Source organism: Scyliorhinus torazame, chromosome 15 (genome assembly GCF_047496885.1).
Source record: "Scyliorhinus torazame isolate Kashiwa2021f chromosome 15, sScyTor2.1, whole genome shotgun sequence".
Taxonomy (NCBI): Eukaryota; Metazoa; Chordata; class Chondrichthyes; order Carcharhiniformes; family Scyliorhinidae; genus Scyliorhinus; species Scyliorhinus torazame.
The window spans coordinates 10,953,091-10,963,869 of NC_092721.1; the positions used below are offsets into that span (position 1 = coordinate 10,953,091).

The window sequence follows — 10,779 nt, forward strand, 5'->3', positions numbered from 1 at the left end:
CCTGCAACAGCCCTCAACACTATCTACAACTCCCCCAACCTTCGTGTCATCGGCAAACTTACTAACCCACCCTTCCACTTCCTCATCCAAGTCATTTATAAAAATCACAAAGAGCAGAGGTCCGAGAACAGATTCCTGCGGGACACCACTGGTCACTGACCCCCCCCCCAGGCGGAATACTTTCCATCCACAACCACTCGCTGTCTTCTTTCGGCCAGCCAATTCTGTATCCAGACAGCCAAATGTCCCTGTATCCCATGCCCCCTAACGGGCAGCACGGTAGCCTTGTGGATAGCACAATTGCTTCACAGCTCCAAGGTCCCAGGTTCGATTCCGGCTTGGGTCACTGCCTGTGCGGAGTCTGCACATCCTCCCAGTGTGTGCGTAGGTTTCCTCCGGGTGCTCCGGTTTCCTCCCACAGTCCAAAGATGTGCAGGTTAGGTGGATTGGCCATGATAAATTGCCCATAGTGTCCAAAATTGCCCTTAGTGTTGGGTGGGGTTACTGGGTTACTGGGTGATGGGGTGGCAGTGTTGACCTTGGGTAGGGTGCTCTTTCCAAGAGCCGGTGAAGACTCGATGGGCCGAATGGCCTCCTTCTGCACTGTAAATTCTATGATTCTTTAGCGTTTCCCCAATAAAGACGCGGTCAGTGTGAGTGACCTAAAATTCTGCTCCTGGTTAACAACCCCTCCACAAGTTATTTCTCCTCATTGACTCTCTCAAATACCTTCCTAATCTTACTAAAAATGCATTAAAATACTGAGAAGTTGCAGTTTTACAAATTAGCTTTGTTTCGTTAAGGCATTTGGGAAACAAGAGCAGCGTCGCTTCCAAATTTAAGCAATGATGTGGAGATGTCGGCGTTGGACTGGGGTGGGCACAGTAAGTCTTACTTAACCAAATTTAAGCAAGGTGAACAAGTCAACCCAGCTTGACCTCAATACAGTATGGTACGATAGCACAGTGGTTAGCACTGTTGCTTCACTACACCAGGGACGTGGGTTGAATTCGCGGCTTGGGTCACTGTCTGTGCAGAGTCTGCACGTTCTCCCCGTGTCTGCCTGTGGGTTTCCTCCGGGTGCTCCGGTTTCCTCCCACAAGTCTCGAAAGACGTGCTGTTAGGTGAATTGGACATTCTGAATTCTCCCTCGGTGTACCCGAACAGGCGTCGGAATGTGGCGACTAGGGCTTTTCACAGTAACTTCAAGGCAGTGGTACTGTCAGCCTACTTGTGACAATAAAGATTATCATCAATAATCAGAAAAATAATAGAATTTATGATCAGACACATCAAACATCGAAACAAAAACAAAGCACTGAAAATCTGAAATTAAGATTACAAGTGCTGGAAAGATTCGGGTCTGACAGCATCTCGGGAAAGAAAAACAGAGTTAACGTTTCAGGTCAAATAAGCCTCTTCTTCGGAATAGAAGACTCTTCTGAAGGAGAATTATATTAGACCTGAAACATTGGGCGAGATTTTCTCCGCAATGGTGCTGGAGGGCATTGTCGCGGGCAGGACGAGACAATTTGGAAAGCCGAACTTTTCTGTCCACCTGCGACAACGCCCTCCGATATCAGGACAAGAAAATCCGGCCTGTTAACTCTCTTTTGCCCTCCCCACAAATGCTGCCATACCTGCTGAATTTTACCAACACTTCCTGTTTCTAATACACAAGCAGCACCTCTTAATGTTTCAATCTGTGGGGGCCAGGGTGGACCAAAAGACAGTCACCAATAAATAAATCCCAGAGGGAATTCAGGAAAAACTAGTTTAAGGTGGAACTCACCACAGGGAGGAGTGGATGAGGTGAATTGCCCAGACGTATTTAAAGGGAAGGCAGAGGGGAAAAGGAGGATATGGTTCCAGGGGAGGGGGAGGGGGAGGGGGAGGGGGAGGGGAGGGGGAGGGGAGGGGGAGGGGAGGGGAGGGGAGGGGGAGGGGAGGGGAGGGGGGAGTGGGGGAGGGGGGGAGGGGGGGAGGAGTGGGAGGGTGGGATGGGGAGTGGGAGGGTGGGGCGGGGGTGGGCGGAGTGGGAGGGTGGGCGGAGTGGGAGGGTGGGCGGAGTGGGAGGGTGGGCGGAGTGGGAGGGTGGGCGGAGTGGGAGGGTGGGCGGAGTGGGAGGGTGGGCGGAGTGGGAGGGTGGGCGGAGTGGGAGGGTGGGCGGAGTGGGAGGGTGGGCGGAGTGGGAGGGTGGGCGGAGTGGGAGGGTGGGCGGAGTGGGAGGGTGGGCGGAGTGGGAGGGTGGGCGGAGTGGGAGGGTGGGGGTAGGGTGGTGAGGGGAGGGTGAGGGTGGGGGGGAGGGGAGGGGGAGGGTGGGGGGGAGGGGGGGAGGGGAGGGGGAGGGTGGGGGGGAGGGGGGGAGGGGGAGGGTGGGGGGGGAGGGGGAGGGTGGGGGGGAGGGGGAGGGTGGGGGGGAGGGGGAGGGTGGGGGGGGGAGGGGGAGGGTGGGGGGGAGGGGGAGGCGGGCAGGGGGTGGGGGGAGGGGGAGGGTGGGGAGAGGTGGAGGGTGGGGGAGAGGTGGAGGGTGGGGGTGGGGGAGAGGTGGAGGGTGGGGGTGGGGGAGAGGTGGGGGTGGGGGAGAGGTGGAGGGTGGGGGTGGGGGAGAGGTGGAGGGTGGGGGTGGGGGAGAGGTTGAGGGTGGGGGTGGGGGAGAGGTGGAGGGTGGGGGAGAGGTGGAGGGTGGGGGAGAGGTGGAGGGTGGGGGAGAGGTGGAGGGTGGGGGAGAGGTGGAGGGTGGGGGAGAGGTGGGGGCGGGGAGGTGGAGGGTGGGGGCGGGGAGGCGGAGGGTCGGGGAGGCGGAAGGGTCGGGGTGGGAGGCGGAGGGTCGGGGGGGGAGGCGGAGGGTCGGGGGGAGGCGGAGGGTCGGGGGGGAGGCGGAGGGTCGGGGGGGGGAGGCGGAGGGTCGGGGGGGGGAGGCGGAGGGTCGGGGGGGGAGGCGGAGGGTCGGGGGGGGAGGCGGAGGGTCGGGGGGGGAGGCGGAGGGTCTGTGGGGAGGTGGAGGGTCTGCGGGGGGAGGATCTGGGGGAGAGGGGGAGGGTCTGGGTGGGAGGTGGAGGGTCTGCGGGGGGAGGATCTGGGGGGGAGGGGGAGGATCTGGGGGGGAGGGGGAGGATCTGGGGTGAGCGGGTGGGGGGGGTGAGCGGGTGGGGGGGGTGAGCGGGTGGGGGGGGTGAGCGGGTGGGGGGGGTGAGCGGGTGGGGGGGGTGAGCGGGTGGGGGGGGTGAGCGGGTGGGGGGGGTGAGCGGGTGGGGGGGGGTGTGCGGGTGGGGGGGTGAGCGGGTGGGGGGGTGAGCGGGTGGGGGGGTGAGCGGGTGGGGGGGGTGAGCGGGTGGGGGGGGTGAGCGGGTGGGGGGGTGAGCGGGTGGGGGGGTGAGCGGGTGGGGGGGGTGAGCGGGTGGGGGGGGTGAGCGGGTGGGGGGGGTGAGCGGGTGGGGGGGGTGAGCGGGTGGGGGGGGTGAGCGGGTGGGGGGGGTGAGCGGGTGGGGGGGGTGAGCGGGTGGGGGGGGTGAGCGGGTGGGGGGGGTGAGCGGGTGGGGGGGGTGAGCGGGTGGGGGGGGTGAGCGGGTGGGGGGGGTGAGCGGGTGGGGGGGGTGAGCGGGTGGGGGGGGTGAGCGGGTGGGGGGGGTGAGCGGGTGGGGGGGGTGAGCGGGTGGGGGGGGTGAGCGGGTGGGGGGGGTGAGCGGGTGGGGGGGGTGAGCGGGTGGGGGGGGTGAGCGGGTGGGGGGGTGAGCGGGTGGGGGGGGTGAGCGGGTGGGGGGGTGAGCGGGTGGGGGGGGTGAGCGGGTGGGGGGGGTGAGCGGGTGGGGGGGTGAGCGGGTGGGGGGGGTGAGCGGGTGGGGGGGTGAGCGGGTGGGGGGGTGAGCGGGTGGGGGGGGTGAGCGGGTGGGGGGGTGAGCGGGTGGGGGGGTGAGCGGGTGGGGGGGTGAGCGGGTGGGGGGGTGAGCGGGTGGGGGGGTGAGCGGGTGGGGGGGTGAGCGGGTGGGGGGGTGAGCGGGTGGGGGGGTGAGCGGGTGGGGGGGTGAGCGGGTGGGGGGGTGAGCGGGTGGGGGGGTGAGCGGGTGGGGGGGTGAGCGGGTGGGGGGGTGAGCGGGTGGGGGGGTGAGCGGGTGGGGGGGTGAGCGGGTGGGGGGGTGAGCGGGTGGGGGGGTGAGCGGGTGGGGGGGTGAGCGGGTGGGGGGGTGAGCGGGTGGGGGGGTGAGCGGGTGGGGGGGTGAGCGGGTGGGGGGGTGAGCGGGTGGGGGGGTGAGCGGGTGGGGGGGTGAGCGGGTGGGGGGGTGAGCGGGTGGGGGGGTGAGCGGGTGGGGGGGTGAGCGGGTGGGGGGGTGAGCGGGTGGGGGGGTGAGCGGGTGGGGGGGTGAGCGGGTGGGGGGGTGAGCGGGTGGGGGGGTGAGCGGGTGGGGGGGTGAGCGGGTGGGGGGGTGAGCGGGTGGGGGGGTGAGCGGGTGGGGGGGTGAGCGGGTGGGGGGGTGAGCGGGTGGGGGGGTGAGCGGGTGGGGGGGTGAGCGGGTGGGGGGGTGAGCGGGTGGGGGGGTGAGCGGGTGGGGGGGTGAGCGGGTGGGGGGGTGAGCGGGTGGGGGGGTGAGCGGGTGGGGGGGTGAGCGGGTGGGGGGGTGAGCGGGTGGGGGGGTGAGCGGGTGGGGGGGTGAGCGGGTGGGGGGGTGAGCGGGTGGGGGGGTGAGCGGGTGGGGGGGTGAGCGGGTGGGGGGGTGAGCGGGTGGGGGGGTGAGCGGGTGGGGGGGTGAGCGGGTGGGGGGGTGAGCGGGTGGGGGGGTGAGCGGGTGGGGGGGTGAGCGGGTGGGGGGGTGAGCGGGTGGGGGGGTGAGCGGGTGGGGGGGTGAGCGGGTGGGGGGGTGAGCGGGTGGGGGGGTGAGCGGGTGGGGGGGTGAGCGGGTGGGGGGGTGAGCGGGTGGGGGGGTGAGCGGGTGGGGGGGTGAGCGGGTGGGGGGGTGAGCGGGTGGGGGGGTGAGCGGGTGGGGGGGTGAGCGGGTGGGGGGGTGAGCGGGTGGGGGGGTGAGCGGGTGGGGGGGTGAGCGGGTGGGGGGGTGAGCGGGTGGGGGGGTGAGCGGGTGGGGGGGTGAGCGGGTGGGGGGGTGAGCGGGTGGGGGGGTGAGCGGGTGGGGGGGTGAGCGGGTGGGGGGGTGAGCGGGTGGGGGGGTGAGCGGGTGGGGGGGTGAGCGGGTGGGGGGGTGAGCGGGTGGGGGGGTGAGCGGGTGGGGGGGTGAGCGGGTGGGGGGGTGAGCGGGTGGGGGGGTGAGCGGGTGGGGGGGTGAGCGGGTGGGGGGGTGAGCGGGTGGGGGGGTGAGCGGGTGGGGGGGTGAGCGGGTGGGGGGGTGAGCGGGTGGGGGGGGGGGTGAGCGGGTGGGGGGGTGAGCGGGTGGGGGGGTGAGCGGGTGGGGGGGTGAGCGGGTGGGGGGGTGAGCGGGTGGGGGGGTGAGCGGGTGGGGGGGTGAGCGGGTGGGGGGGTGAGCGGGTGGGGGGGTGAGCGGGTGGGGGGGTGAGCGGGTGGGGGGGTGAGCGGGTGGGGGGGTGAGCGGGTGGGGGGGTGAGCGGGTGGGGGGGTGAGCGGGTGGGGGGGTGAGCGGGTGGGGGGGTGAGCGGGTGGGGGGGTGAGCGGGTGGGGGGGTGAGCGGGTGGGGGGGTGAGCGGGTGGGGGGGTGAGCGGGTGGGGGGGTGAGCGGGTGGGGGGGTGAGCGGGTGGGGGGGTGAGCGGGTGGGGGGGTGAGCGGGTGGGGGGGTGAGCGGGTGGGGGGGTGAGCGGGTGGGGGGGTGAGCGGGTGGGGGGGTGAGCGGGTGGGGGGGTGAGCGGGTGGGGGGGTGAGCGGGTGGGGGGGTGAGCGGGTGGGGGGGTGAGCGGGTGGGGGGGTGAGCGGGTGGGGGGGTGAGCGGGTGGGGGGGTGAGCGGGTGGGGGGGTGAGCGGGTGGGGGGGTGAGCGGGTGGGGGGGTGAGCGGGTGGGGGGGTGAGCGGGTGGGGGGGTGAGCGGGTGGGGGGGTGAGCGGGTGGGGGGGTGAGCGGGTGGGGGGGTGAGCGGGTGGGGGGGTGAGCGGGTGGGGGGGTGAGCGGGTGGGGGGGTGAGCGGGTGGGGGGGTGAGCGGGTGGGGGGGTGAGCGGGTGGGGGGGTGAGCGGGTGGGGGGGTGAGCGGGTGGGGGGGTGAGCGGGTGGGGGGGTGAGCGGGTGGGGGGGTGAGCGGGTGGGGGGGTGAGCGGGTGGGGGGGTGAGCGGGTGGGGGGGTGAGCGGGTGGGGGGGGTGAGCGGGTGGGGGGGTGAGCGGGTGGGGGGGGTGAGCGGGTGGGGGGGGTGAGCGGGTGGGGGGGTGAGCGGGTGGGGGGGTGAGCGGGTGGGGGGGGTGAGCGGGTGGGGGGGGTGAGCGGGTGGGGGGGGTGAGCGGGTGGGGGGGGTGAGCGGGTGGGGGGGTGAGCGGGTGGGGGGGTGAGCGGGTGGGGGGGTGAGCGGGTGGGGGGGTGAGCGGGTGGGGGGGGTGAGCGGGTGGGGGGGGTGAGCGGGTGGGGGGGGTGAGCGGGTGGGGGGGGTGAGCGGGTGGGGGGGGTGAGCGGGTGGGGGGGGTGAGCGGGTGGGGGGGGTGAGCGGGTGGGGGGGGTGAGCGGGTGGGGGGGGTGAGCGGGTGGGGGGGGTGAGCGGGTGGGGGGGGTGAGCGGGTGGGGGGGTGAGCGGGTGGGGGGGGTGAGCGGGTGGGGGGGGTGAGCGGGTGGGGGGGGTGAGCGGGTGGGGGGGGTGAGCGGGTGGGGGGGGTGAGCGGGTGGGGGGGGTGAGCGGGTGGGGGGGGTGAGCGGGTGGGGGGGGTGAGCGGGTGGGGGGGGTGAGCGGGTGGGGGGGGTGAGCGGGTGGGGGGGGTGAGCGGGTGGGGGGGTGAGCGGGTGGGGGGGTGAGCGGGTGGGGGGGTGAGCGGGTGGGGGGGGTGAGCGGGTGGGGGGGGTGAGCGGGTGGGGGGGGTGAGCGGGTGGGGGGGGTGAGCGGGTGGGGGGGGGTGAGCGGGTGGGGGGGGTGAGCGGGTGGGGGGGGTGAGCGGGTGGGGGGGGTGAGCGGGTGGGGGGGGTGAGCGGGTGGGGGGGGTGAGCGGGTGGGGGGGGTGAGCGGGTGGGGGGGGTGAGCGGGTGGGGGGGGGTGAGCGGGTGGGGGGGGTGAGCGGGTGGGGGGGGTGAGCGGGTGGGGGGGGTGAGCGGGTGGGGGGGGTGAGCGGGTGGGGGGGGTGAGCGGGTGGGGGGGGTGAGCGGGTAGGGGGGGTGAGCGGGTGGGGGGGTGAGCGGGTGGGGGGGTGAGCGGGTGGGGGGGGTGAGCGGGTGGGGGGGGTGAGCGGGTGGGGGGGTGAGCGGGTGGGGGGGGTGAGCGGGTGGGGGGGGTGAGCGGGTGGGGGGGGTGAGCGGGTGGGGGGGGTGAGCGGGTGGGGGGGGTGAGCGGGTGGGGGGGGTGAGCGGGTGGGGGGGGTGAGCGGGTGGGGGGGTGAGCGGGTGGGGGGGGTGAGCGGGTGGGGGGGGTGAGCGGGTGGGGGGGTGAGCGGGTGGGGGGGGTGAGCGGGTGGGGGGGGTGAGCGGGTGGGGGGGTGAGCGGGTGGGGGGGGGTGAGCGGGGGGGGGGGTGAGCGGGTGGGGGGGGTGAGCGGGTGGGGGGGGTGAGCGGGTGGGGGGGGTGAGCGGGTGGGGGGGGTGAGCGGGTGGGGGGGGTGAGGGGTTGGGGGGGTGAGGGGTGGGGGGGTGAGGGGTTGGGGGGGTGAGGGGTTGGGGGGGTGAGGGGTTGGGGGGGTGAGGGGTTGGGGGGTGAGGGGTTGGGGGGTGAGGGGTTGGGGGGTGAGGGGTTGGGGGGTGAGGGGTTGGGGGGTGAGGGGTTGGGGGGTGAGGGGTTGGGGGGGTGAGGGGGGTGAGGGGGGGTTGGGGGGGTGAGGGGGGTTGGGGGGGTGAGGAGGGGTGGGGGGTGAAGGGGGGTGGGGGGTGAAGGGGGTGTGGGGGTGAGGGGGGTGGGGCGTGAGGCGGGGGTTGGGGTGAGTGGGGGTGGGGGGGTGAGCAGGGGGTGGGTGAGGGTGTGGGTGAGGGGGAGTGGGGGTGAAGGGGGGTGAGAGGGGTGGGGGTGGGGGGGTGAGAGGGGTGGGGGTGTGGGGGGGTGATGGTGTGGGGGGGGTGAGGGGGGTGGGATGAGGGGGGTGGGATGAGGGGGGATGGGTGAGGGGGTGGGTGAGGGGGGTAGTGGGTGGGAGGGGTAGTGGGTGGGTGAGAGGGGTAGGGGGTGGGTGAGAGGGGTAGGGGGTGGGTGAGAGGGGTAGGGGGTGGGTGAGAGGGGTAGGGGGTGGGTGAGAGGGGTAGGGGGTGGGTGAGAGGGGTAGGGGGTGGGTGAGAGGGGTAGGGGGTGGGTGAGAGGGGTAGGGGGTGGGTGAGGGGGGTAGGGGTGGGTGAGGGGGGTAGGGGTGGGTGAGGGGGGTAGGGGTGGGTGAGGGGGGTAGGGGTGGGTGAGGGGGGTAGGGGTGGGTGAGGGGGGTAGGGGTGGGTGAGGGGGGTAGGGGTGGGTGAGGGGTGGGGAGTGGGTGATGGGGGGTGAGGGGGTAGGGGGTGGGTGAGGGGGAGTGAGGGGATGAGGGGGTGTGGGGGGTGATGGTGTGGGGGGGTGAGGTGGGGGGGTGAGGGGGGTGGGATGAGGGGGTTGGGTGAGGGGGGATGGGTGAGGGGGGATGGGTGAGGGGGTAGGGGGTGGGTGAGGGGGGTAGGTGAGGGGGGTAGGGGGTGGGTGAGGGGGGTAGGGGTGGGTGAGGGGGGTAGGGGTGGGTGAGGGGGTAGGGGTGGGTGAGGGGGGTAGGGGTGGGTGAGGGGGGTAGGGGGTGGGTGAGGGGGGTAGGGGGTGGGGGGTGGGTGAGGGGGGCAGGGGGTGGGTGAGGGGGGTAGGGGGTGGGTGAGGGGGAGTGAGGGGATGGGGTGGGTGAGGGGGAGTGAGGGGAGGGGATGAGGGGGTTGGGGGGGGTCAGGGGGTGGGGTTGGGGGGGTCAGGGGGTGGTGACGGGGGGTGAGAGGGGTGTGGGGGGGGTTGGGTGAGGGGGGTGGGGTGTGGGTGATGGGGGGGTGAGGGGGGTAGGTGAGGGGGGGTGGGGTGTGGGTGATGGGGGGGGGGTGAGGGGGGTAGGGAGGGGGAGTGAGAGGATGAGGGGTTGGGGCGTCAGGGGGTGGTGACGGGGGGGGGGGTCAGGGGGTGGTGACGGGGGGGGGGTCAGGGGGTGGTGACGGGGGGGGGGTCAGGGGGTGGTGACGGGGGGGGGGTCAGGGGGTGGTGACGGGGGGGGGTCAGGGGGTGGTGACGGGGGGGTCAGGGGGTGGTGACGGGGGGGGTCAGGGGGTGGTGACGGGGGGGGGTCAGGGGGTGGTGACGGGGGGGGTCAGGGGGTGGGGGGGGGAGAGGGGTGTGGGGGGGTGGGGGGGGGAGAGGGGGTGTGGGGGGGTGAGGGGGTTGGGTGAGGGGGGTGAGGGGGTTGGGTGAGGGGGGTGAGGGGGGTAGGGAGGGGGAGTGAGGGGATGAGGGGGTCAGGGGGTGGTGACAGGGGGGTGAGAGGGGTGTGGGGGGGGTGAGGGGGTTGGGTGAGGGGGTTGGGTGAGGGGGGTGAGGGGGGTGGGGTGTGGGTGATGGGGGGTGAGGGGGGGTAGGGAGGGGGAGTGAGGGGATGAGGGGTTGGGGGGGGTCAGGGGGTGGTGACGGGGGGGGTCAGGGGGTGGTGACGGGGGGGTCAGGGGGTGGTGACGGGGGGGTCAGGGGGTGGTGACGGGGGGGGGGGTCAGGGGGTGGTGACGGGGGGGTCAGGGGGTGGTGACGGGGGGGTCAGGGGGTGGTGACGGGGGGGGAGAGGGGTGGGGTGAGGGGGGTGAGGGGGTTGGGTGAGGGGGGTGGGGTGTGGGTGATGGGGGTAGGGAGGGGGAGTGAGGGGGTTGGGGGGGTCAGGGGGTATTGACGGGGGGGAGGGGGCTCCTCCCCGGTCCCGGGAGGCCTGCTCTCCCTCTCGGGCCTCTGTTAAGGCCGCGCTCTGATCCCTCACCCCCGTGGCGGCCGTTTCGCCGCCGGCTCCCGGAGCTGAGCAGCGGCCTGGCCCCCGGCCTCGCTCGATGCTGCCCCCAGCCCCCTTCGCGGGGGGCACCCACCGGACCACAGCCCCGGTTACTCACACAGGCCACTGGAGCCGGTACCGGAGAACATCGTCCCGCCCCCTCTGGTTCCGCCCCCGAGCGCCAAGCCCCGCCCCCGCCTCCCCGCCCCGGAGCCGAGTCCCACCCCACTGGCCCCGCCCCGGACCCAAACCCCGCCCCGGAACCAAGCCCCGCCCCGAGCCCCGGAACCAAGCCCCGCCCCGGACCCAAACCCCGCCCCGGAACCAAGCCCCGCCCCGGACCCAAGCCCCGCCCCATTGACACTGCCCACGATGCTGGTTTCGCACAGTGAGCTAAACAGCTGGCTTGTAATGCAGAACAGGACCAGCAGCGCGGGTTCAATTCCCGTACCAGCCTCCCCGAACAGGTGCCAGAATGTGGCGACTAGGGGCTTTTCACAGTAACTTCATTGAAGCCTATTCGTGACAATAAGCCATTATTATTATTATGCTGTGCCCGGTCTCTCTCCCACTGGGCGAATCGGAGGGAATCATGGTTTCAGTAGTTTCCCAGCAGCCAACAGAGGCCGCTCGGCCCATCGTGTCCGTGACACACAACAGGCTCCTATTTACTCTAACCCATCTCCAGCACTGTATCCTTATCATAGAATCATAGAATTTACAGTGCAGAAGGAGGCCATTCGG

The 10,779-nt window shown here is 72.6% G+C and overlaps 1 protein-coding gene across 5 annotated transcripts in view; it reads right to left on the minus strand.

The window, feature by feature from the left end:
• The window catches only part of ubac2 (UBA domain containing 2), a 353,572-nt gene extending 343,364 nt beyond the window's left edge, over positions 1-10,208 (minus strand). For 4 of the 5 annotated variants that reach the window (XM_072476077.1, XM_072476075.1, XM_072476073.1 and 1 more), the window contains exon 1: positions 10,154-10,208. In XM_072476077.1, the coding sequence (XP_072332178.1) occupies positions 10,154-10,184 (31 nt within the window). In that variant the 5' untranslated portion in view covers positions 10,185-10,208. The remainder of the gene's footprint in view (positions 1-10,153) is intronic. The other variant, XM_072476076.1, reaches the window with a different exon arrangement.
• Positions 10,209-10,779: the final 571 nt, after the last annotated feature.